The 26603-nt window shown below is 34.7% G+C and overlaps 2 protein-coding genes across 4 annotated transcripts in view; both read right to left on the bottom strand.

Annotated features, from left to right (window-relative positions):
• Positions 1–3077, bottom strand: part of LOC127845857 (neo-calmodulin-like) — a 17897-nt gene extending 14820 nt beyond the window's left edge. The window contains exons 1-2 of the mRNA XM_052377025.1: positions 2539–3077; positions 146–385 (exon numbers count right to left, since the gene is read on the bottom strand). Of these exons, the coding sequence (XP_052232985.1) occupies positions 146–385; positions 2539–2541 (243 nt within the window). The 5' untranslated portion in view covers positions 2542–3077. The remainder of the gene's footprint in view (positions 1–145; positions 386–2538) is intronic.
• A 6172-nt stretch (positions 3078–9249) lies between these two features.
• LOC127846381 (phagosome assembly factor 1-like) overlaps positions 9250–26603 on the bottom strand; it is a 60260-nt gene continuing 42906 nt past the window's right edge. Inside the window, exons 7-15 of one of the 3 annotated variants that reach the window (XR_008033483.1) lie at positions 25042–25145; positions 24346–24458; positions 23624–23700; positions 22912–23049; positions 21285–21367; positions 20264–20378; positions 18113–18244; positions 12544–15925; positions 9250–12391 (exon numbers count right to left, since the gene is read on the bottom strand). Coding sequence is in view for 1 of the 3 variants with exons in the window: in XM_052377591.1 (XP_052233551.1) it covers positions 15851–15925; positions 18113–18244; positions 20264–20378; positions 21285–21367; positions 22912–23049; positions 23624–23700; positions 24346–24458; positions 25042–25145 (837 nt within the window). In the remaining 2 variants the exon portion in view is untranslated. Of the gene's footprint in view, positions 15926–18112; positions 18245–20263; positions 20379–21284; positions 21368–22911; positions 23050–23623; positions 23701–24345; positions 24459–25041; positions 25146–26603 lie in introns of all 3 variants that reach the window. The other 2 variants (XR_008033484.1, XM_052377591.1) reach the window with 2 other exon arrangements.

Here is a 26603-nt window from a genome sequence, read left to right as displayed (position 1 = left end):
GATATACCAATAGGTACCTGGAAAACATTAAATATTGTTATCAAAACAAAAATGGAGAATACTTATTGTGTCATTATCATATTGCTTATAATTATGATACTGTACCAAGAAAACTGTACAGCATATTACTGACATTAAATCTTACCTTCTCTTTTTGTGTTTTCAGTTCTACGTTAGGTTTCTCATACACGGCTGGCTTTGCTCCAACAGAAACAGTATTAACGTCATTTTGGGTTTGTACGTCCTTTTTAGTTTGCACGTGAATACGGGATACTTTCTCGCTGATAACTTGAACACTGCTACTGCTGCTGCTGGTGGTGGTGGTAGTTTTGCTACTGCTAGCGTTGCTGTTGACAAATTTTCTCCGCAACGCTTTGAATGCATCCTGTAAGAAAGTTTGTATTATGCATTGCAAATGAACAACATATTTCGTTTGAATAACAACGAATATTTTTATTTCTGTTCATGTACACCTTTAGATTTGTGAAATTGTATAGCCTTATTGAAGGGATAACACCTGTGTATCATAAAAATAATGGAAACAATTTTGACCTATCTACACTTTTAGATATTAATGGAAACACATATCATCAATTTATAAATTATAGGATTAGGCCAAATGAAATGCCCGGACACATTCTTTATCAGAAATGCTATTAACGTATTCAGTTGTATTGATAAATGAGTAGCAGGCTTGCGTTTTCAAAATAATATGATTATTAATCGGCTTTATTTTGTTGAGAAATCGTCATGTTCGTTATATATAAATTATTTAAATACTTTTTATAAGGTTTGAAAAAAGTGATCTGTTTTTAGGTGGTTCGCCTCATCATATTTTCTTTGGCAAAAACGTTATAAGACTCAGAAGAAACAATACAAACAATAAAGCGCACAGAAGTTACATCTTTTATGTTATGTTGTGTTCAAATTCATTCTATACTGGTTAAAACCTCTAGGCTGGAAGCGCTTTCTTAAAACCTATTAACAAAGTATTAATATTTCTTGGAACGTATTCAAATAGCAGACAATTGCAACAACATTCCTGATCGTTAATTCTAATGAATATCAACATATGGTTTGCATCTTGCCTTTGGTAAAACAAATACCTACATTACGAGTATTTTAGATAAATAAATCTAACAGGAACAAACTTCAAGTACTAATACTACTTTTCTTCAAAGGCTACTGCTACTTACATCACCCATGCTACTATTACTACTTCCAACACTACGATCATCAACAACAACAACTACAACTACTAATAAAAAAGTTGTTCGCTGTTGTCGTCCTTGATTAGCTTGTGCGCATAGCACAGGCTAATCAGTGTGCACAGGCTATGCATTAAACCACGTTTTCCCTGAAAGCAGCCAATATGTACAGATTTCAATGATAAACACTAGACTGGCCAATGTCATCTAACAAGCTGGTAAATACACTCACCGAGTAGAAGAGCAGATGCATTCGTCGTCTGTAGTGCAGACAGGCAGCGGTTATCATTCCTAGCATAGTGAGTTACGGTTCTTAGCGTAGATAAGGCTTCTAAGCACATATTGATTTGCAAAACATTGTGTGTCAATTTAGTCGGCCGCTAACGCGACCAACTAAAAACTACTAATACTTCTACTACTACTACTGCTGCTGCTGCTGCTGCTGCTAAAACTACTACTACTACTACTACTACTACTACTACTACTACTTCTACTACTACTACTATTATTACTATTACTACTACTACTACTACTACTGCAACTACTACTACTACTATTACTACTACTACTACTAATAACTATTACTACTATTATTATTACTACTACTACTACTACTACTACTACTACTACTACTACTACTACTACTACTACTACTACTACTACTTCGACCACTACTACCACTACTACTACTACTACTACTACTACTACTACTACTACTACTACTACTACTACTACTACGACTACTACTACTACTACTACTATAAGTATTATTATAACTACTACTACTACTACTAATACTAACTACTACTACTACTACTACTACTACTTCTCTTACTACTACTACTACTACTACTACTACTACTACTACTACTACTACTACTACTACTACTACTACTACTACTACTTCTACTACTACTACTACTACTTCTACTACTACTACTACTACTACTACTACCACTACTACTACTACTACTTCTTCTTCTTCTACTACTACTACTACTACTACTACTACTACTACTACTACTACTACTACTACTACTACTACAACAACAAGTTAACTACTACTACTACTACTACTACTACTACTACTACTACTACTACTACTACTACTACTACTACTACTACTACTACTTTTACGACGACGACGACTTCTACGACTACTACGACTATTACTGCTACTTCTAAAACTCAATACTTCCACGTATTAATACTATTATTTATTTATTTTCTTATTAATATAATTAGTGTTTTGTGCTGTTGTTGTTATTATTAGTAGTACATGTATCATCATCATCGTCATCATCATTATTATTATTGTTATTATCCTTACCATTTCAGACGCTGAAGTCCATCGTATAAAAAGTGGATAATCCAGCACACTTTAGCACATTCTCACATCTGTTGTGTAAATACACTCGCAACGGTTCGCATCTGAGGCACGTGCATTAATATCAACAACGTACACCTGGAAATGAAAACATTACTGAGTTTGCAATTACTGCATGGTGCAATGCGAGGCGATTTTTACCCCTACAGTTCGTTGGAATTTTATATATTGCCAGCTACTGACCGATTTCAGCTTTTCAAGGAATAACAAATATCGGTTTTACGTATCATATGTAAACATTTAGAAGAATCCGGAAATGCGTTCGCGAATTCTCTTATATATTCGTAATTCAGGTACACAATAATGATCGTGACGAATCCATCACACGGAGTATTCCGAACGATGCCGATCTTTCCAAGTTTCCAGTAACCTTTTATGACTCATTTACGGTGATATGCTGTGAAAACGCAGCGAGTCATGGCGGGTAACAACTGGTTCGTACATTACCCAGAAAAAAAGCCCGATATCTCGTGCATTGTTCTGTTAACCAGACTCGTGCATTGCTTTGAGTAAAGCACGATGTACAACACCGCAGCCAGTGTGTTATAACGCGTTCAATACCTCACGAATTGAGATTGTGGAATATATATCGCATTTTACGATAAACATAGGATGAATTCCACCGCAAGAAAGAATGCTGGAGGTATGCTTAATGTTACCATTGATTTTAATTGCAAATTATAGTTTTAATTGTGGTTGCAGAAGTTCATAGGAGCAAAACGCAATATATTCATCCCGTACTAATTTTGTCTTAGGCATGTGTCTCATTTCATTTAAATATTGCATATTCAAATGCATTAAATCGTAATAAAAATGAATACTATAGCAGAAAGACAGAGTATCTATCTGAAGTACTCTAGCAGGAAATATTGAACATATCGAACTACCTTTTATTAAGGCACTTATATATAAAAGAGACCCAGCACTAATGACGTAACTCGTTTATTTAACTAAACGGAAAAAACTGCTTCATGTGCTTTATGTAACAATATACTCGAACATATACATGAATTATATTTTGAGTATTCTGAGATAAACCCCATGTTTTACACGCATCTACTTCTGGTACAATAACACGTGTGTCCAATGAACAGCTGCTTGTCTTACTCTTATCAGATAAATTAAATATATTTAGAGCACATGTTCTGTTTTTAATTGTTGTAGACCACTGCAAACACTTGACGCCAGGATATATTACCACAATATTGAGTTAAATACTATATACGGCAGTCTTGCACTGCTCATCGATTTTTACTTACATATCATAACATTTCAAAGCTGCTTCCGGTAAGATTAGTGAAACAACATAACCAAAATTTATTTTATTTAAACTTTACAATGCCTGATGTTCACAACATTCGCACGATTACGCCAAGATTTGATAATCGGAACTGCGTGCGTCCATTTTATTGGCATGCATAGTGTGCATGTAATCTCGCGGTCGCATGTGCTTTTGTGTTAAAATAACTCCGTCCATTCCGAACTCTGCGCACTACAACTTCACGTACTTAATATGGTTTTTTCAATATCGAATTTCATAATTTGTTAAGTAAAGTACAGGTATCAATACATGAAAAGGTCCAGGACATATTTTTTGGATTGCAACATTTAGACTATATTTCACAATCAATGCTATAACGGTAAATCAAAAACAACAAAGACGAATCTACTAGAGTAGAGAGCGAGATGTCAAGTTTGGGTAATGCATTATATACAATTAATCATAATAATATTTATACAGGGTTCTGTGACTAAATGCTTTATGTACATACATAGCTAAGTTTCTGTTGGTACTTGTATTATCCGATTGCATTTATCCAATAAATTTTATCATATTTGGTCTTCTATTTTATCATATTTGGACATTTTCTATCTTAAAATGGTATGGCTCCAGGTTTGTGCCATCTACCTGATTCTATTTCTAATCTATAGGATGAAACCTTTAATCTAAAAAGATCAGATCTAAACTTATTTATGCTAACATTTTTTAAGTAAGGTTGCAATTGAAATTTTTATAAAACTTCATGTAACTTATTGCTCTTGAGGAATCATTAAGTGACATCCAATTTTGGATAAATGTATCATTTAATCTAGACTTTACCAAAGATAAAAAACACTTTTCATCACCTACACCTTGGTTCAGCCATGCATATTGAAAGCCTAAGGTCTGCAACAGATTACATACAGATTTTGCCCAAGAATGTTTATTTGGTTTATTTATTAAATTCGCACACATGTGGCTATAAATACACTTTACATACTTATGATTTTCTACCTGTATAATTTTCAACCAATACCGTATTACATTTATGGCTCTTTTAGTTATCAAGGATGTTCTTCCAAGTTCCCCATATATAAAATTATTTTGTATATGTTTTTTCACTAAAAGTATTTTTTTGCAAAAATTTAGGTTAACTCGTTCAAGTGCCATTGACTCGGTTAAAGGGATCTTTTCACGCTTTGGTAAATTGACAAAATTGAAAAAAGTTGTTTCAGATTCGTAAGTTTTCGTTTTAGTTATGATATTTGTGAGGAAACAATAATACTGAACATTAACCATGCTCTAATATAGCCATTATATGCATCTTTTGACGATTTTAAAACCTAAAAATTATAAAGCGTTGCAACGCGAAACGATTGAATAATTTGGAGAGTTCTGTTTTTGTCGTTAAATTTTGTGAAACTACGAACATTGCGTATATAAGGTATAAAATACGTCAAGAATGTGTACTCGGCGGAATAGCTCAGTAGGCTAAAGCGTTTTTACTTCAGGACTCTGGCAGGACTCCAGGGGTCACTGGTTCGAAACCTGCTCCGGGCAATGTTCTTTTCCTTTTTTAAATTTTTTTCTTGATTTTTTACTGGAGCTTTTATGATCCAATGTTTACATTTATCAATATAAAGCATTTAATGAATAAGTTAAAAAAATGCCAAAATCTGTGAAAAGGCCCCTTTAAGCCCCATATTTCTGACCCATAATTTACAATTGGTAGAATAAGCTGATAAAACAACTCTAATTTGGTAAGTATTGAATATGTATGCTGCTGAGCCTTGGAGACTTTGAATACATGGACCTCCAAACTACAATAACTATCAGATGTGTATGAGTCGCGCTCAGATAAAACGTGGCTTAATTTATGTGCGTAAAGTGTCGTCCTCTATAAGCCTGCGAAGTCCGCACAGGCTAATCAGAGAGGCGAGTTAAGGTCTTTAATGCAATTTTCGCTTTTAAACGTAAAATTCCATTAAAGCGGAAAGTTGTTGAACCTCCACTGTGAGAGCGATTTCATCCACTTTGATCTTTTAACATTCAATATTGGACTTGTCCGACCTGCTATGTAAGAAACATCGAAATTAAAGTGATATTATTGGCATCTATCAGTTTATAGGTGTCTATCGCAACCGTTGTTTATTTTTGGTGTTTTCACTTCATATACACTTATACTTGTTACTACAGCATCAACATACTAAAACAATATCCCGGAAAGAGAAAAATAATGCATTTGAATATCAACCGTACTTTCGTTTGACAACTGATCATGCATGTACGATGTGAACCTAAATTTAGTTTTTGTACAGATACGTTCATACGACACAAAGACACACTTCTGTTTTACGGATCATTTCGGCTTAGAGGACTGGGTGAGTCACGTAAGAATATCGAATATAAAATATATTTTTATAAACAACTGGTAGCAAGATGTGTTGCAGAAAATTGGTCAGTAACCACATTTTAACTAACTCTTTTGACCTGTTAATTCTTTTTAGCTCAATTGAACAGTGAAAAATGCCCATAATATCCGTTATGTACCGAGTACTATTGAATGCTCAATTTTATACTCGTTTAAGGTTCTGCTGAACGTTTAATGTTTGACTCGTTTAATGTCCTGTTGAACTTTCGATGTTAGACTTGTTTGATTAATTGTTGAACATTCATTGTAAGACTCGTTTAATGTACAGTCGAGCTTTCAATGGTAGACTCATTTAATGTACTGGTGAACATTTAATGTTATACTTGTTTGATGTATTGTTGAACTTTCAATGTTAGACGTGTGTGATGTATTGTTGAACTTTCAATGTTAGACACGTGTGATGTACTGTTGAACATCGAATGTTAGACACGTGTGATGTACTGTTGAACATTCAATGTTAGACTTGTTTGATCTACTGTTGAACATTCAATGTCATACTTGTTTGATGTACTGTTGAACGCTCAATGTTAGACACGTGTGATGTACTGTTGATCATTCAATGTTAGACACGTGTGATGTACTGTTGAACTTTCAATGTTAGACACGTTTGATGTACTGTTGAACATTCAATGTTCTACTTGTTTGATGTATTGTTGAACTTTTAATGTTAGACTTGTTGGATGTACTGTTGAACGTTCAGTGTTAGACACGTGTTAGACACGTGAGATGTATTGTTGAACTTTCAATGTTAGACTTGTTTGATCTGCTGTTGAAATTTCAATGTTAGACATGTTTGAACCACTATTGACCTTTCAATGTTAGACACGTTTGATCTACTGTTGAACTTTCAATGTTAGACTCGTTTGATCTACTGTTGAACTTTCAATGTTAGACTCGTTTGATCTACTGTTGAACATTCAATGTAAGACTTGTTGATGTATTGTTGAACATTCTATGTTAGACTCGTTTAATCAGAGACGTAGATGTTATTTACGTCTCTGGTTTAATGTACAGTCGAACTTCCAATGGCAGACTCATTTAATGTACTGATGAACATTCATGTTTGATGTACTTTTGAACATTCAATGTTAGACTTGTTTGACGTCCTGTTGAACTTTCAATGCTTGACTCGCTTAATATACTACTGAACTTTAAATGTTAGACTCGTTTAATGTTCTGTTGAACATTCAATGTTAGACTTGCTTGAAGTACTGATGAAAATTCAATGTAAGACTTGTTTGGTGTAATGTTGAACATTAAATTTTAGACTCGTTTGATGTTTTTGACCGTTCAATGTTAGACTCGTTCAATGTTCTGATAAACTTTAAATGTTCGAATTGTTTGATGTATTGTTGAACATTCAATGTTAGACTTGTTTGATATACTGTTGAACTTTCAATGTTAGACTTGTTTTATGTACGGTTGAACTTTCAATGTTAGACTTGTTTGATGTGCGGTTGAACTTTCAATGTCAGACTTGTTTGATGTTCTGTTGAACTTTCTATGTCAGACTTGTTTGATGTATTGTCGAACTTTCAATGTCAGACTTGTTTAATGTATCGTTGAACACCCAATTTTAGACTCGTTTAATCTACTGTTGAACATTCGATGTTAGACTCGTTTAATGTACAGTCGAACTTTCAATGGTAGACTCATTTAATGTTCTGTCAAACATTCAATGTTAGACTTGTTTGATGCATTGTTGACCATTCAATGTTAGATTTGTGTAATGTACTGTTGATAATTCAATGTTAGACTCGTTTGATATACTGTTGAACTTTCAATTTTGGACTCGTTTGATGTATTGTTGAACATTCAATGTTAGACTGGTTTGATGTACTGTTAAACTTTCAATTTTAGACTCGTTTGATGTCCTGTTGAACTTTCAATGTTTGACCCGTTTAATGTATTGTTGAACATTCAATATTTGACTCGTTTAATGTACTGTTGAACATTCCATGTAAGACTCGTTTAATGTATTGTTGTACCATCAATGTTAGACTTGTTTGATGTACTGTTGAACATTCAATGTTTTACTCGTTTGATGTACTGTTAAACATTCAATGTTATCTCGTTTAATGTATTGTTGAACATTCAATGTTAGACTCGTTTGATGTACTGTTGAACTTTCAATGTTAAACTTGTTTGATCTACTGTTGACCTTTCAATGTTAGACACGTTTGATCTACAGTTGAACTTTCAATGTTAGACACGTTTGATCTACAGTTGAACTTTCAATGTTAGACTCGCTTGATCTACTGTTGAACTTTCAATGTTAGACTCGTTTTATCTACTGTTGAACTTTCAATGTTAGACTCGTTTGATCTACAGTTTAACTTTCAATGTTAGACTCGTTTGATCTACTGTTGAAGATTCAATGTTAGACTCGTTTGATCTACTGTTGAACTTTCAATGTTAGACTCATTTGATATACTGGTGAAAGTTCAATGTTAAACTTGTTTGATGAACTGTTCAACATTCAAGTTTAGAATCGTTTGATGTACTGTTTAAACTCCAATGTTAGACTCGTTAAATGTTCTGTTGAACATTCAATGGTAGACTTGTTTGATGTACTGTTGAACATTCAATGTTATACTTGTTTGATGAACTTTTACTGTTAGACTCGTTTGATGTACCGTTGACCTTTCAATATAAGACTCGTTTGATGTACTGGTGAAAGTTCAATGTTGATAAAATCATTTGATAAACAGTTAAACTTTCAATGGTGTAATCATTGTTGTACCATTTAAATTTTAAGAACCGTATTATAATGTACTATTTATATAATCGCTTAATTGAGAAATGAACTTTCAGTGTATGAACGGTTTAATCTATTGTTGAACTTTCCTTGGAAGAACTGCTAAATCCATTGTTGATTGGACTGTGCACAACAGAAAGGTGATCATAAAAGCTCATGGTTATGTCAGCACTGAAGGCTCAAGTAACATACAAACGAACAAACTAAAATTTAAAAAGTTTTATTTTTCTTTATGTTAAAATGGATACATCACAATAAGTTAAAATCAGACCCTCACATGAAAATACAAAGGGCAAGACAATCAGTATACACATAAATGTGTATAATTTATATTGAATGCATTCATATAACAAATTTGAAATGTTTTCCAATAAAAATATCACAATATGAATAATCATAATATATGAACATTTTATCAACAACAGTAAACTGGTAATATCATTTTTTCACTGTGTCACTTTGTTTCAGTCACAGCATGTTAGATGCTGACATCAAAACCAACAACACAGTTATAATTTGAGATAGCATCCATTATCCCATACTCCAATACACAATGCACCAACAGTCTCAGGTGGCTTGTGATCAATAAAAATTAAAATGTGAAAGCTAAAAACGCATGTTTGAAAAAACGGATGACATACTGATCAACATTTGCCACCTTTACAAACAATGTGCATACAGCTGATACAACTGTACAAGACTGACAGGGTAACTCCTGACTACACAGCTGGATTGCACAGGCTGATCTATAGCTACACATGCCACATATGGCGAAATACACATTTTTGAAAGTCGCAGGCCATATGCATCATCTTATAAAAGTTTTTAAGATAAATTTATTAGTAATACACAAACACTAAAAGTAAATTAGTTCATTAATATTCCTCCCTTCAGCAGGAGATATATTTCTATTTAGCTTTCACTCTACAAAATTTACTCTGACTTAATTTACTGTCATAAAACAAGACTTTGTTAAGAAAACAAATGTGAATGTCCAGTAAGCAAAAACTGTTAAAATGTAAAAATAATACTCTTACACAAACAAAAAAGAAACATACCCAGTGTACAAGACAATTGTCATGGTTACATTTGGGATGTGTGCACACATTTATTAATTTTTAAATGGTCATTTTGCAAAACTATGAACAGGTCTCTTTAAAAAGCTTTAAATAGTATTGGTGCAGCCATAAAAACTCTGACGCTTACGACATGCATACCTTCCATGTTTAAAACAACACTTCTATGTGACAGTAACCTTGAGGCATGTTTGTAGGTTATAATAATATACGATTCTTAATATTCTTACAAGTATCCTGGCATTATACATGTACTTGCAATTCACTCTCTCACACATTTTTCGACAATGACATATCAGGAACACAAAACATTAACATCTTCTTTATGCATTTTAAAACGCTTAAATTTGTTAAGAAACATTTAAAATTACATATGTATATACATAAAATTCCATCCATAAACTACAACACTATCTAATGGTAAAATATGTTTCAATTCACACCCAGACACGCACCAAAAGGTGGAGAATAATTCTGTGGACTAACTGTTTCATACTTCACATGATAACGGAGCCTTCAAGCATTTACAAATGTTCATTCCAAATTACCTCTGTTACTAATGATTTGTGTTCATGCAAAAATGGAAATAACATGTGATAATATTTTAGTAAGGTTTACACAGTACACCCTGTATAAACAAAACAATACCATCTCTGGAATGAATTTTAAAAAAGTTAAAACTGAACAATTGAAAACAAAAAACTAATACAGGTAAATAAAACTTATTTCAAAATAAAATATTCAATAATTATAACATTTATAATGTGTGCAATAAAATGTAAATCATGATAGAAAATAATTTTTCTAATAAGATTAAAAACAAGAGTGCCATTGTCAATGGATACGCCTGTCAGTAAAAAGTATTTTAGGAAAGTCTTAATTGTTTTTTCTCATATTTTATCTTTGAACTTTACCATGGGACTTGGTTATGGTGCTTTTTACATGCTATACTATGTCACAAAATGCTGATCATTTTTTTAAAGGAAATTTATAACACTTAAATTTGACCTTTGACCATGAATTGTGTCAGATTTTGATCTAGTGGTTTAGTTATTTTGTCTCTTGAATAAGTAAGATTATATGGTGCGCATCAGTGGCTAATTTCTATAGATTTTTCATTAACATTGAATTATTTGACAATCAAAATTGATGTATTTAATCAATGATCAATTCTTGACATGACTTTCCAATTTACTTTAGAGTGTTCTTATAATTTTAAAAATATTTCTTATACCATCATTTTAATGCCATTTAGATTCCCTTAATCCTTTACTACATATTAATTAAAAATATGTTCTCATATACCAGTAACGTCCCATCATTTTATCAAAACATAAAGCAATCACAGCAATTAATTACTTTACACAATTTTATAGTTTTTTTAGTGGGGTTGTTTTGCTTTTTTTCAACATTATGCATATCATACTAATATTACCAACTCACTTTTCCTGGGATAGCTGATTTGCCAAATCTTGGCTACCACACTTCTACAAGTAAGTGACAACTTCCATACTTGATTCACAGGTAGGGGGAGCATGCAGAAAAACGTTCATGATCCCCAAAAGTTACGTTACTGAGCAAGGGATCAAAACCAAACTCCATGGATTTGTCTTATATTACTGGACCAACTGAGCTAACCATCCTGGTCTTTTTCAATCGTAAAGCATTCAAGCAAAAAATAAATGATTTCAGTGCTACCATAACAACAAGAGGGCCAAGATGGCCCTAGTTCGCTCACCTGAGAGGAATCGGTACATTTAATCTTAACCAAATGTCAAACTTGACCTAGATTTTGTCCAGACAAACATCCTGGTCAAGTTTCATCATTATTTCATCTGCGAGTCATGATCAATGTAGCTATGAAGTTTCATGATCCTAGGCGTCAGCATTCTTGAGTTATCATCCAGAAACCGTTTTTTCTAGGTTGAGTCACCGTGACCTTGACAGCCATTGTGTGAATACGGTTTTTGGCACTGTGACCTTGACCTTTGACCTAGTGACCTGATAATCAATAGGGGTCATCTGCTAGTCATGATCAATATAAAGTTTCATGAACCTAGGCATAAGCGTTCTTGAGTTATCATCCAGAAACCATTTTACTATTTCAGGTCACCGTGACCTTGACCTTTGACCTAGTGACCTAAAAATCAATAGGGGTCATCTGCGAGTCATGATCATTGTACCTATAAAGTTTCATGATCCTAGGCCTAAGCGTTCTTGAGTTATCATCTGGAAACCATTTTACTATTTCGGGTCATCATGACCTTGAACTTTGACCTCGTGACCTGAAAATTAATAGGGGTCATCTTAGAGTCACGATCAATGTACCTATGAAGTTTCATGATCCTAGACATAAGCGTTCTTGAGTAATCATCTGGAAACCATTTTACTAATTCGGGTCACCGTGACCTTGACCTTTGACCTAGTGACCTGAAAATCAATAGGGGTCATCTACGAGTTATGATCAATGTACCTATGAAGATTCAAGATCCTAGGCCAAAGCGTTCTTGAGTTATCATCCGGAAACCATTTTACTATTTCGGGTCATCGTGACCTTGACCTTTGACCTAGTGACCTGAAAATCAATAGGGTTTATCTGCGAGTCATGATCAATGTATCTATGAAGTTTCATGATCCTAGGCATAAGCATTCTTGAGTTATCATCCGCAAACCATTTTACTGCTTTGGGTCACCGTGACCTTGATTATTGACCTAGTGACCTGAAAATCAATAGGGTCATCTGCGAGTCATGATCAATGTATCTATGAAGTTTCATGATCCTAGGTATAAGTGTTCTTGAGTTATCATCCGGAAACCATTTTACTATTTCCGGTCATCTTGACCTTGACCTTTGACCTAGTGACCTGAAAATCAATAGGGGTCATCTGCGAGTCATGATCAATGTATCTATGAAGTTTCATGATCCTTGGCATAAACGCTCTTGAGTTATCATCTGGAAACCATCTGGTGGACGAACAGACCGACATGAGCAAAACAATATACCCCCTTTTCTTCGAAAGGGGGGGCGGGGGGGGCATAATTAGAAAACTGCCCCCCTCCTAGCAGCCATGTTATTCAACTGACTGTAACCATTTTTGAACTCAACTCTCATATCAAGGAAACAAATGTTCTGAGCAAATTTCATGAAAATTGGGCCAAAAATGTGACTTCTACTGTGTTCACATGTTTTCACTTTATTCATATAGAGAAAAATGGCCCGCCCACTGTCGGCCATGTTTTTTCACATATCCGGACCATTTTCAAACTCGTCCGAGATATCAATAAAACCAATGTTTTGACCAACTTTCATGATGATTGGGCAAAATTGTGACTTCTAGAGTGTTTTCAAGGTTTCTCTATAGCCAAAGAGGGATAACTGCAACTATATACATATAGAGAAAAATGCCCCGCCCACTGGCGGCCATGTTTTTTCACCGATCTCAACCATTTTTGAACTCGTCAGAGACATCAATTGAATCAATGTTTTGACCAACTTTCATGATGATTGGGCAAAAATTGTGACTTCTAGAGTGTTTACAAGGTTTCTCTAAAGCCAAATAAGGAAAACTGCCCCGCCCACTGGCGGCCATGTTTTTCAACGGATCGGAACCACTTTTGAACTCAACCAAGATATCATTAAGACAAACATTTTGACAAAGTATCATGAAGATTGGGCATGAAATGTGCTTTCTACAGTGTTTACAAGGTTTTTCTTTTTTTGGACCTAGTGACCTAGTTTTTGACCCGGCACAACCCAGTTTCGAACTCAGTCGAGATTTTATTGGGACAAAGCTTCTGACCAAGTTTCATGAAGATGGGACAAGAAATGTGGCCTCTAGAGTGTTTACGAGCAAATGTTAACGGACAGACAGACGGACATACGACGGACAAAGACCGGTCACAAAAGCTCACCTGAGCAATCAGGTGAGCTAAAAAACAAAAGTTGTATATTGCAGATGGCTCCTTTAAACCATTGATCAGACTTACTCTACTTTTGCAAACGAACAACACATATAAAAAAAAAACAGCTTAAAGCATAAAAAAATGCAGACATAAAATCATTTTAATGAAAATTTAATCATATTCTGTTTTTTGTAGGTTTGTTGACAGAGAGATATAAATACTTGCTTTATTTGTATCCATATTTAAATTGTATGCATAAAAGATCTATTCAGATATATAATTCTTTAATATTAACTTAAATAAACATGTTTAAAACTCGTACAAAATCCTACAATTTATAAATGATGGGAAAATAATGCAAAGAAATGCTGCTTACTATAACTGAGTAGCGCTCTGGGAAAACGGGTCTTAATGCATATGCTTGAGTGGCTTCCCTGATTAGCCTGTGCAGTTCATATTTAATGCTTTTACATAATTTTTAGTTTGAAAGGAAGTCTCTTCTAAACAAAAATTAAGTCAGGGCGGAAGTATTGTCCCTGATTAGCCTGTGCAGACTGCACCGGCTGATTAAGGACAAAACTTTCTGCACATGCATAAAGCCCCATTTTCCTAAGAGTGAGGCTTAAGCATATGATCACAAACACTGAAACTTGTTTAAGGAAATGTAGCCTTATTGTGTCAGGCAGAAAACAAAACAAATGAGCATCGCTCTGTGAAAAGGGGGTTTAATACATGTGCATAAAGTGTCCGCCTAGATTAGCCTGTGCAGACTGCACAGGCTAATCAGGGATGTCACTTTTCACTTTCATTTTACTGTTCAAAGTCTCTTTTTAGCAAAAATCCAGTTAAGACAGAAATTGTCATCCCTGATAAGCCTGTGCAGTCCGACACTTTATGCACTTACATTAAACCCCCTTTTCACAGAGAGCGGCTCAGGTATACTAGTATTAGGTCCTTACATATAAGGATAACAATCATTCTAATAATTAAAAGAGCAATGTCTATACAACTACCAGAAACAGAATTTGCATAAACACAATCAAGTCAATGAATATGTTTTTTCTCCCGAAATACATGAGATCTAGATTGAGTCGTCAAAAAATAAAACCCACAAAAAGACATCACAATTACATTACTCAAATACAATTTACACATTTTTATAAACATTGCTGAACTGTTTTATATGATGGCTGTAGTAAATGTTTTCTCTCTCCAGTATACTGTTTGAATATATAGCGGTCATTATATGCAGATATGAGCAAGTGTTTTCACATCCTGTTTTATGTTCTTGTATGAAAACTTAATGGTTTCAGCACAAACATTTTTGCGATGAATTCATATAACAATATACAAGCAACACTAATCTTTGTAAACTGTACAACCAACAATCACAAATGCAAAATAGCCATCTTTCAAGCAACACCAATCACTTAACTACTAGTAACTGAAGTCCATGCCAATATCATGGTAACAATTTACCAGGATGTGGCAATTATTATAACAGCAAAGAGGGTAATTTTCAAGCTTGATATAATGTGACACATTATAAACTGTGTTTTTTTTCCTGTAAAAATCTGGTCTCAACAAAAATCGAAGATCACATAAAATTCACTCAAATGGTTGTCTAGAACATTATAGCTCATAGACACACCTGTATACACATTTTAAAACCCAATCTTTGTCTAAATCTTGGCCATTTTTTCTACATTTTTCTATTATCGAGGAATTCAAGGCAGCATAAGAGCTTTGTTTGCAGTGGGTCACATGACTAGCATTCTGCGTTCCTATTGGTGCATGGCAGTGGGTAACCTAGCAACAGGCCAGGGTCAGGAAACGGCAACAGGGACTGTAGGTCTGTTCTGATATATGGCAACTGACGCTATATGCTGGTTTTGCATCACCTGAGTAAGAAAAATCATATTATGGTAAACATTTCTGTATATTGCTGGTTTTACGAGAAATATTTATCACAGTTTTAGTATTAACAATATATTATATATAACCCCTGTTATAAAGTTATGGAGGGTACAATTTTATCATCATGGACGTCGGCCTGTCTATATGAGTCGTGTTCTGAGAAAACTGGGCTTAATGCATGTGCGTAAAGTGTCATCCCAGATTAGCTAGTGTAACTGACATTTTGTACATTTTTCTGGAAAACATAGTTTACTTCATACATTAAGAGCACTTACTCTTATATTACTTATATATATATATACTTATATTAAAAAAAATCTTTAATTTAACTTGTCTCTTGAATACCAGAGTACTGTTTGGTATAAAAAAAAATCAAATTAGTACAAATCCTCTACAAATTAGTTGTTGTGTCCCCCAGTCTATACTGGGAGACATATTGTTTTTGCCCTGTCTGTTAGTTTGTTGGTTTGCGTCAAACTTTAACATGGGCCATAACTTTTGCATTATTGAAGATAGCAACTTGATATTTGGCATGCATGTGTATCTCATAGAGCTGCACATTTTGAGTGTTGAAAGGTCAAGGTCATCCTTCAAGGTCAAAGGTCTAATATGTGAGGGGGTGACATAGTGTTTCACAAACACCTCTTGTTTAAACCATGTTCTTGTTGTGAAATCCTGCCAAACCCATGCGGCCGCGTTTTTTAGTATCAACTTGCTTCATATAACAACATCGGGTGATGTTCTTCATCACTTATTTGACAAGCTCTAGTTATTTTTTAGTTATTTTGAGTCATTTGATGAACTATCAATGAATGTTATTAGATCCACCACAAATCATATCAAAACAGATCTGATGTTACAATAGGTTTGAGATTGTGAGCAGGGATCATATTTTCCCGCAACATCAATCGGTCCAGATATAAATGGGGAAAAGTATCCGAAAATGTGTATCCGAAATCATGACAAATTACGTTAAAATATATACCATTGATTTTGCCATTCATGAAGGTGGTATAATACATGAGCAAGTAAAATTCCCTTAGGCATTTTATTTTAAATGGAACGAGTTTTCTCAACTGGTTTTATCATTTGGTATTTCATTGTTGTTGCGTGTGCTGTTTTATCAGACTTTTTTCATCGTTGTCAATATTATTAATCTGTGTAAGTCTATACCGATGTTTAAAATTGTTGTCAACTCGATAATATCTTACAAACATGCACTGAACCAAACAAATGTCTGTGCGTAGGTTGGCTACTGACAACAACAAACCAAATAATTAAGAAATAATTTGTTGTCAAATAACCCACGTCCGATGGTTTAGATGCGTAGGGATTTAATCACGAGAGCGAAACATTTGAAACCACGCATCTAATTTTCCGGTCGTAAGTTATTCAACAACAAAGTATAAAGTACACGAATTATTTCGATTCTAACACGGTTTTACTAAAGATTTATTCAATGTATATTATTTTTCTTGTGTACTATTTTATTTGAAATTCCGCCCATAAAAATAACTTTCGGCTGTTCTGTCGATCAGATCCGCAACTTTCATTCATAATTATATTACCGGATTATTACGCTGGTGGGAAATGTATCGGCATGTTTTGTTTAGTTACAGCCCGTGCATTCAGACGCGTCTTTTCGGATGCGTCTTTAATCCGCTGTTCACAAGTTTTTGATTCTTGGTCTGACGTGCAATAAACCGGTCCTGACCAGTTTAGAGACTGCAGCGAATGGTTTATAACACCTAATCGAGATAAGAATGTCATTAGGGTGTGTAAACATGTACACTGTGTATTCGATTTCATGACATGGGAATTTTAATAGCAAACAGAATTGGACCGACTGTTTGAGATTTTCAATCGGTCTTTCATGACCCCAATCGGTCTAGGACCGACAAAACCGAAAAAAATATGATCCCTGATTGTGAGTGTTGTATTTTGACATTTAATGTCAAAAGTATGACTTTGACTGTAAAAGTAGCAATGCAGCTATCAAGATTTAAAACAAATTCACAGAAGTTCAAAGGACAAACCAACCAACATTGTGTTTTTTCAGGTTTCACTAATTCAATAACAATAAATTTTGTACTTATGAGCAAAAAAACAAGCATCCATCCACCAGATAGGTTTTGTCCATATGGTAGATTACGACTTAAACTTTGTGTTACCTCAAAGATCATGTCCTGCACGCTATAGCAGAAGGTCAGTCCAAATGGGTTGCTGGTGTTTGTAGTTGAGGCCCGGTTCAATATCACCGGGCGATTGTCTGGCTTGACCAACAACTTCTGGACACTGTCCCACTGAAATGATCACATGGGCAGGTGAAGTTATGGAATAGCAATCGGAATTGTGGTGTATTTAGGAGTAGGAGTTGGAATATGAAGAATGTAAGAGTTACATACCTTGAAATAAGACAGAAAAAGAAACAAGTGTTACATACCTTAGATTAAGGCAGAATGCAAGAGCTACATACCTTGGAATAAAGCAGAATGTAAGAGCTACATTATTATACAGGGTTGCCACCAACCTGATGAAACAAGGCTATTGTCAAGCAATATGGTCCCCTACCGTCTCCACCATTGTCAGAAATTCCACCATTTTCAGATAATTTTTTTTGCCATAGCAACCACAATTTTTGACGTAGGAACAAAATGAAATGACGTGCATAATGTCCATATTGCCAACAATCCATGTTGCAAGTTTCATGAAAAAATAGTAAGAACTTTTAAACTTATCGCAGGATCCAGAAAACCACCATTTTCAGCGTTTTTTCTAGTCTATTTGTTGCCATAGCAACTAGAATTTTTGATGTAGAAACAAAATGAAATGACGTGCATAATGTCCATATTGCCATCTATCCATGTTTCAAGTTTCATGAAAAAATATGAAGAACTTTTAAAGTTATCGCAGGATCCAGAAAAGTGTGACGGACAGACAGACAGACTGACAGACGGAGTGCAAACCATAAGTCCCCTCCGGTGAAATCGGTAGGGGACAAATAAAATTCCCTGACTTTTCACTGACTTTTCCCTGACCAAATCTTGGTTTTCACTGACTAATTTTGCGACATATTTTCGCCTCCTCGTCCCCATACAGCCGACCAAATCCAACCATTTAATGTCTATTTTATTCCTTAACATAAAATATTTAACAAAGCAGTACTACTTGTACACTAAACTATGCATGATGCAAGGCGTTATAGTAAATAACACAAAACCAAAGATAACAAGATGTGTTTGTGAAACACTATGGCCCATATATTTGACCTTTGACCTTGAAGGATGACCTTGACCTTCACCTTTCAACACAATGTGCAGCTCCATGAGATACACATGCATGCCAAATATCAAGTTGCTATCTTCAATATTGCAAAAGTTATGGCCAAATGTTAAAGTTTGACGCAAACACACACAAACAAACCAACAGACAGGGCAAAAATAATATGTCCCCACTATAGTGGTGGGGGTCATAAAAAAGTTATGCATGTACAACCACCACATAATATGATTATGTCTCAAAATCTATAACAAAACATACTTCTATAGGTACATACATGTGATGTTTGTTATGGCAATACAGTTGTAGCACAACACCTACGACACAAACAACTGTCCATATACAATATCCATTATATACTATGATCATACTTTAACATTTAACATCTAGACATAAGCATAGGTGAATACATATGAGTATGGGTAATGGGAAATGTTAATAGAAATAAATCTATTTATAAATGTACATAACTGTTAGAACTTAGTACCAATGATAATTTCAACTAGCCATGGTCTTTGGCAAACATTATTGTGCAACAAAAACATATATTTACATTTTTGAACATGCTTTACACATGTTAATGTTTCATGTACATAGAAATAGTCAAAACACTTCAAACAAAAATATACTGTTGAATCTACTAACACAAATGATACTTGAAGGCTGCCATAGCCACTAAATAACTTATGCATCAACCCAAAATTTTATTTTTCCCTGACTTTTCCCTGACTTTTTTGAAATTTATTTTTCACTGACCATATTTTTTTAATTCCCTGACTTTTCACTGACCTTGAAAAAAAATCGAATTTCCCTCACTTTTTAAGTTAAGTGGCAACCCTGTACATACCTTGGAATAAGGCAGAATACAAGAGTTACCTACCTTGGAATAAGGCAGAATGCAAGAGTTACCTACCTTGAATAAGGCAGAATGTAAGAGCTACATACCTAGGAATAAGGAGAATGTAGGAGCTACATACCTTTGAATAAGGCAGAATGCAACAGTTACCTACCTTGGAATAAGCGAGTATGCAAGAGTAACATACCTTGGAATATGCTGTAATAATCACCTCTTCTTCCTCTGTTTCACCCGTCTGGGCTAGCGGTTGTGGTTTCTCTCGCTCTATGATAACTGGAATCTTAAACTCGCACCGGCAATACCTGTAATCATGTACAGTAAGAATACATAAGTCTTGTGGACATCAATTTTACTAAACGAAAATCATGTATAAATATTCTGATCAATGAATGTTAAAAATTAAAGGCAATGCTAACAGCAGATGTGAATTGTGATGTACGAGATTGCAACTAATTAAATATATAATACAAATATACATGTATTTTTAACCAGGTTAAAAACCTCAGTGTATTTTTCCTTATTAACCACAGAAAGAAATGCTTGTAAATGGTTAAAATGATTATGATGTCTTAAACATAGAGAATAATAGGTTAGCGTTGATTATAGATCAGGTTTATCATGCGGGGCTTAGAAAACAAAAAGCACGAGCCTTGGCGAGTGCTTTTTTGTTTTCGTGCTGAGCATTATAAACCTGATCAATAATCAACACTTATTTATTATTCTATTTATCCCACTTTTCATTCAGTAAACCTTTTTATTTAAACAAAATTAGTTTAACCGAATAATTTCGCTGGATTTATGACGTCATCTTGTTGAAAAAATGACTTCATTTCGTGCCGTGATTAATAGCAGAAATTTAATCAACAGGGCTTTAATCAACCGAATTCGCTGTAAGAGTGGGATAAAATGCCTTTATAAACTGTGTTGTGCGAAAATGTGTTTTTTCCCACATGTGGCCAGGGTAGCTCTTCACAAGCCTGCACATTTTATAAGTCTGGTGAAAAGTTTCTTTGTCAGCTGAGACCACAAAACCTTGCTTCACTTAATAGCAAACACTGTAGCTTCTGACCAGACTGCTTGACTGGCTGCATAATGCATAAGACCCATTTTCAAATGATGTGGATCTTATTCTACACATCTTAAGGGACTGATTTACTGCTGTAACCTTCAAAATCAATTGTGTCACTAAAGCACTATCATATACTCACATATTAAAGTTGAAATGGCCTGGGTAGTTTGTGTGCAGCAAGAATTTCTTCACCTCATGAGTATTAGCATCAAACAGCACATCCTGAAAAATGGAAGATCACCAGTGTTAATGCTTATCAACATTATGGCATGTTACATTAACAAGTAACAGTTTCAGAAGTGCTGAATGTAACATATATATATATCACGGTTTGTTACACTTTAACACAAACATCTTTTTTAACATAACATTTAACAAAACACAAAAAGGCAAAATTAACACCAAAACTACATATAAAAAATTCTATAAATAATTTAAACAAGCTTTTCATTTTGTATTTTCAACTTTAAGTGCATGGGCCCTATCATATTAACAAGAGGGCCATGGTGGCCCTGGTCGCTCACCTGAGAAGTATTAATGATAAGTAAGGGTTGTAAAACATCTTTTTGTCAAATTCAATGGTTTATTATTACCATTTTTTATTGATTTGTAAACGGTGAAATTTGATATGATTAGTAATGGAGGAGCAGTTCAAACTCAGCCCAGATATCATTAGTACAAATATTCTGACCAAGTTTCATGAGAATTGGACCAAAAATGTGACTTCTAGAGTGTTAACAAAGTTTTACTAAAGCCATATAAGGAAAACTGCCCGCCCCCTGGCAGCCATGTTTTCCAACAGACCAGAACCATTTTCAAACTCATCCAAGATATCGTTATAAAAAATGTTCTGACTAAGTTTCATAAAGATTGGACAATAAATGTGACTTCTAGAGTGTTAACAAGGTTTTACTATACACTAAAGCCATATAAGGTAAACTGCCACGCCCCCTGGTGGCCATGTTTTTCATTCAACTGGAACCATTTTCGAACTCTTCCAAGATATTATTTGGACACATGTTCTGACCAAAATTCATGAAGATTGGAATAAAAATGTGACTTCTAGAGTGTTAACAAGGTTTTACTAAAGCCATATTAGGAAACTGCCACGCCCCCTGGCAGCCATGTTTTTCAACCAACCAGAACCATTTTCGAACTCCTTCAAGATATCATTATAACAAATGTTCTGACTAAGTTTCATGAAGACTGGACAATAAATGTGACTTCTAGAGTGTTAACAAGGTTTTACTATAGCCATATTAGGAAAACTGCCCTGCCCCCTGGTGGCCATGTTTTTCATCCCACCGGAACAATTTTTGAACTTGTCCAAGATTTTATTGGGACACATGTTCCCACCAAGTTTCATGCAGATTGGACTAAAAATGTGACTTCTAGAGTGTTAACAAGGTTTTACTATAGCCATATAAGGAAAACTGCCACTCCCCCTGGCAGCCATGTTTTTCAATCAACCGGAACCATTTTCAAACTAGTCCAAGATATTATTGAGACACATGTTCCAACCAAGTTTCATGAAGATTGGACAATAAATGTGACCTTTAGAGTGTTAACAAGGTAAATGTTGACGATGCACAACGCACAACACACGATGGACAAAAGGCGATCACAATAGCTCACCATGAGCACGTTGTGCTCAGGTGAGCTAAAAAGCTTATCAAATATTTAAGTTAGAACCTCATCTTCAGCTCTAAAATACAAATTATTAAACAAAAATACTAGAAAGAACTTCTCATTTAAACAATACTTACCACTCCCATAGTGAAGTAGTTATAGAAATAGTCTGAAGATGTGCGCACGCGCCGCTGGGGGTCGGGAGTGTGAATCTTCATCTTGTCGTTGGACTTGTAGTAGACCTTCTCTGGGCAGCCTAAGGCACTGATCACATCCTAGAAAACACAGCAGACACACTACAACCACATACTGCTGCATTATATGAGTCGCGTTCTGAGAAAACTGGGCATAATGCATATGTGTAAAGTGACGTCCTAGATTAGCCTGTGCAGTCCACACAGGCTAATCAGGGACGACACTTTCCGCTTGAATGGCATTTTCCATTTAAAGGAAGTCCCTTTTTACCAAAAATCTAGTTTAAATGGAAAGTGTCGTCCCTGATTAGCCTATGTGGACTGCACAGGCTAATCTGGGACGACACTTTACGCACATGCATTATGCCCAGTTTTCTCAGAACAAGACACAAATGGATCAACATTATGGTGTTTAATGTTTTATATTTAATAACTAGAAAGGCAATCTTTCTTTTTAAGTGGACAGGGAGGGTGTATTCGCATTATTTTGCATTAAAATGCACAAACTAGTAGCCTATTGCATTTCATTACATTATATTTTTAATTATATATATTTATAATCTTTCTTTTAGGTATAGAGTGAAAATGCTGATGTTATTTCCAATACAAATCTTAAAACCCAAGCATTATTTACAGTTCTCTAAACAAAACATACATTTGGTGAATCTCCAAAGTGTACCAGTCGTTCAACTGTCTTTTTTCTAGGATCCAACAACTTTCCCGGTTCAGTTCCTGCAAGTGAAGACTTTCAATAAACACTTGGCAATACCACATGCATGAACATTATAAGTAACATTGTAAAATAGGGTACATAAATATTGTATAATTTGTAGTTAAAACTTTTCAGCTTTATTCTAGCCATGAAAAATAAGAATGCCTTTGTTTTTTTCTTGAGTAACCCAAAAGCTAGCTGACTTTTACAGATAAAAGATTTTTGGTAAAATTTCAATTTCATGAATTAAAATAAGAAACATTAATATTAAGATATGATTCCATATCCATGAATAAAAACTGAATTTCCACCTCCAGTAGCAGGAACAGAAAATCATTTCTGACATGGATGCCTACCAAGGTTACAGATAAACAAGAGGGCCAAGATGGCCCTAGTTCGCTCACCTGAGAGGAATCGGTTCATTCAATATTTACCAAATGTCAAACTTGACCTAGATATTGTCCAGACAAACATCCTGGTCAAGTTTCATCATTATTTCATCTGCGTGTAATGATCAATGTACTTATGAAGTTTCATGATCCTAGGCGTAAGCATTCTTGAGTTATCATCCGGAATGCATAATAGTGAAAATCTAGGGACTTCTAAATTCAGAAACCATTTGCTAAAGGGCCCACACTTGTTTCCGTTTCTGAGCAGAGACTCACCTTCTGTGAACAAAATGAACTTGAGTGCCTTGGTACACTTGCTGTCGCGTATCACCTCTAGGCAGTCCACATAGCAGTTGCCATGGAAACAAGTGATTGGCAAAGGTGGAGCCCTGCAAAAAAGGACACAACTGATGTGATTAGCAAAGCAGGAGAATTTGAAAATCATATGTAATATTCAATTCTATATCAATAGTCATAAAAACTTGCACATTTGTCTAGAAAAGCCGATTCTTTTATTATTATTATTATCAAAACATAATCATGGGCATTAACCGGGTTGTACATAACTGACAATGAAGCTAGTCAAGTTAAAAATCTTGTAGCCAGCTTTATGGGCTTGTGTGAATATTGGTCAGTGCATCTATTTTCAATCGTACTTTGGCTACATTAAATATTATACGAGTAAATATTCGCTAAAAGGTGGTAGTTGAAACAAACAAAAAATCTGTATAACCACTTCCACTATTACTACAACTACCCTAACAACTTGTTCAATTAAAAGTAGAAGTATTAGTAGTAGCATTTACTATGTTCAACTAGTGCTACAGATATGAGCCTTCAAAATGGAGTTCATGCAAAAAAAGAAACATAAATTTTTCTTTAATCTTTAATCATGGTAAATCAAACTTATTTTGAGCACAACATTCTGGTTACCGTATCACTTTTTTTGCACAACACAGTCCTTGCTATTACCTAGTCTCCAAAAGACTATTGCCAGAGTAAATGCACATTCTGGACACGATTGGAGATGCACCAGTGGGGAATTGCAGCGAGCCCAGGCCATGAGCGTATCGTGGCTGAAATACATGTTCAAATTGTATGTGGTGTTATTGTTCATTTGTTCAACCTCCATTCAAGCATGAAACTATGATTTTTTTACAAACAAAAATGTCCATCAGTGTTTAAAGAAAATTGAACTGTAAACTGATAGCTTTTATGTGTAGATAAGCACATACTTTTCTAAAGATTTCCATTAAAAATGACTACAATAATATCGATACAATATTTGAAGTAAAATTTAAACTTAAGAATCTTTCATAGCACGTGAAAAACATCAGTTTGCATTCACACATTTTGGTATGGAACTACCTTGTTGGCTAATGAGAGCACTAAACATTGTGTGACTAAACAGCACACTGGGTAGCCCCTGACCTGACTAAGCAGAACTATGCTTGCAGCATCTGGCATAAGACCCATTTCACATGACATAGATCATATTTATTCGCTACACTGTAACTCCAATATAGCGCGGTCAATGGGGTCCAAGCCGCGAAACAGCGTTATAACGGATCCGCGTTATAGGTTTTGAGCTCATTAACTGCAGGGCGCTATAAAAAAAAACAGCTATATAATAGCCTATAATATAGGTCATGTATATTGCCATGCTGTGTTGACGCAAATACATGCATATAAACCGAATCGTATCGATAACAGTATACATACCGCTTTTCTTATGTGCACATTTATCCGATAATCCAATAAAATTGCAACATCACTTAAAAATAATAATCTTCAACATTAATTACGATATATGTTTAAGAAATTCGTAAACACAATCGTACGCATATATGCCATTTTCAGAAGTGTTAAGAGTACAGTGCATTATGGGGCAGAGATTTCATTGGACGAGCGACTTTAAATTTAGATTGAATGCAATACGACTCATGTACAAAAAATTGTTTTATTGCGTCAGACGCATGCAAAAAACGTGTTTCCCGGGGACTTTCTGATACCGCGCGAAAATGAAAGTGAAACTACGTTAACAATTGCCGGTACACTGCGTTCGCATGTAAATAAATCGTCTGCATTATTCAATTTCTTATACACGAACTGAAAGATTAAATGACATAATACTAGAATGATAATGAAATGACAGAAAGAGTTGTTTTATACAGTAGGCAGTATATTTCACAGCCGCTCATTTAATATAGTCAAACTGCAACCATATCAAAGAAAGAATGTTTCAATCGTTTTGAATTACTTGAATTGTACAACTATTCCGCTTGCACTTAACTTATGGAAATTATCGCACTGAACTGCTGTGATGAGGAATACATCTAATAAACACTGACACGCGAGTTTTTCACACCTTTATTGACATTACACAACAGATTAACACCAATTAGCTGTCGGTGTTGTTAAACCTCGAGGCGATTATAATCGGTTCAACGGACGGTTGAATAAAGCAATCAACATGACTGTGATTGCCGCCATCTTTGAATTGTCTAAAAATACATGAAGTTGCATAAAACAGA

This window comes from Dreissena polymorpha, chromosome 9 (genome assembly GCF_020536995.1).
Source record: "Dreissena polymorpha isolate Duluth1 chromosome 9, UMN_Dpol_1.0, whole genome shotgun sequence".
In the NCBI taxonomy this organism is placed as follows: domain Eukaryota; kingdom Metazoa; phylum Mollusca; class Bivalvia; order Myida; family Dreissenidae; genus Dreissena; species Dreissena polymorpha.
This window is presented reverse-complemented; position numbering and strand designations above follow the sequence as displayed.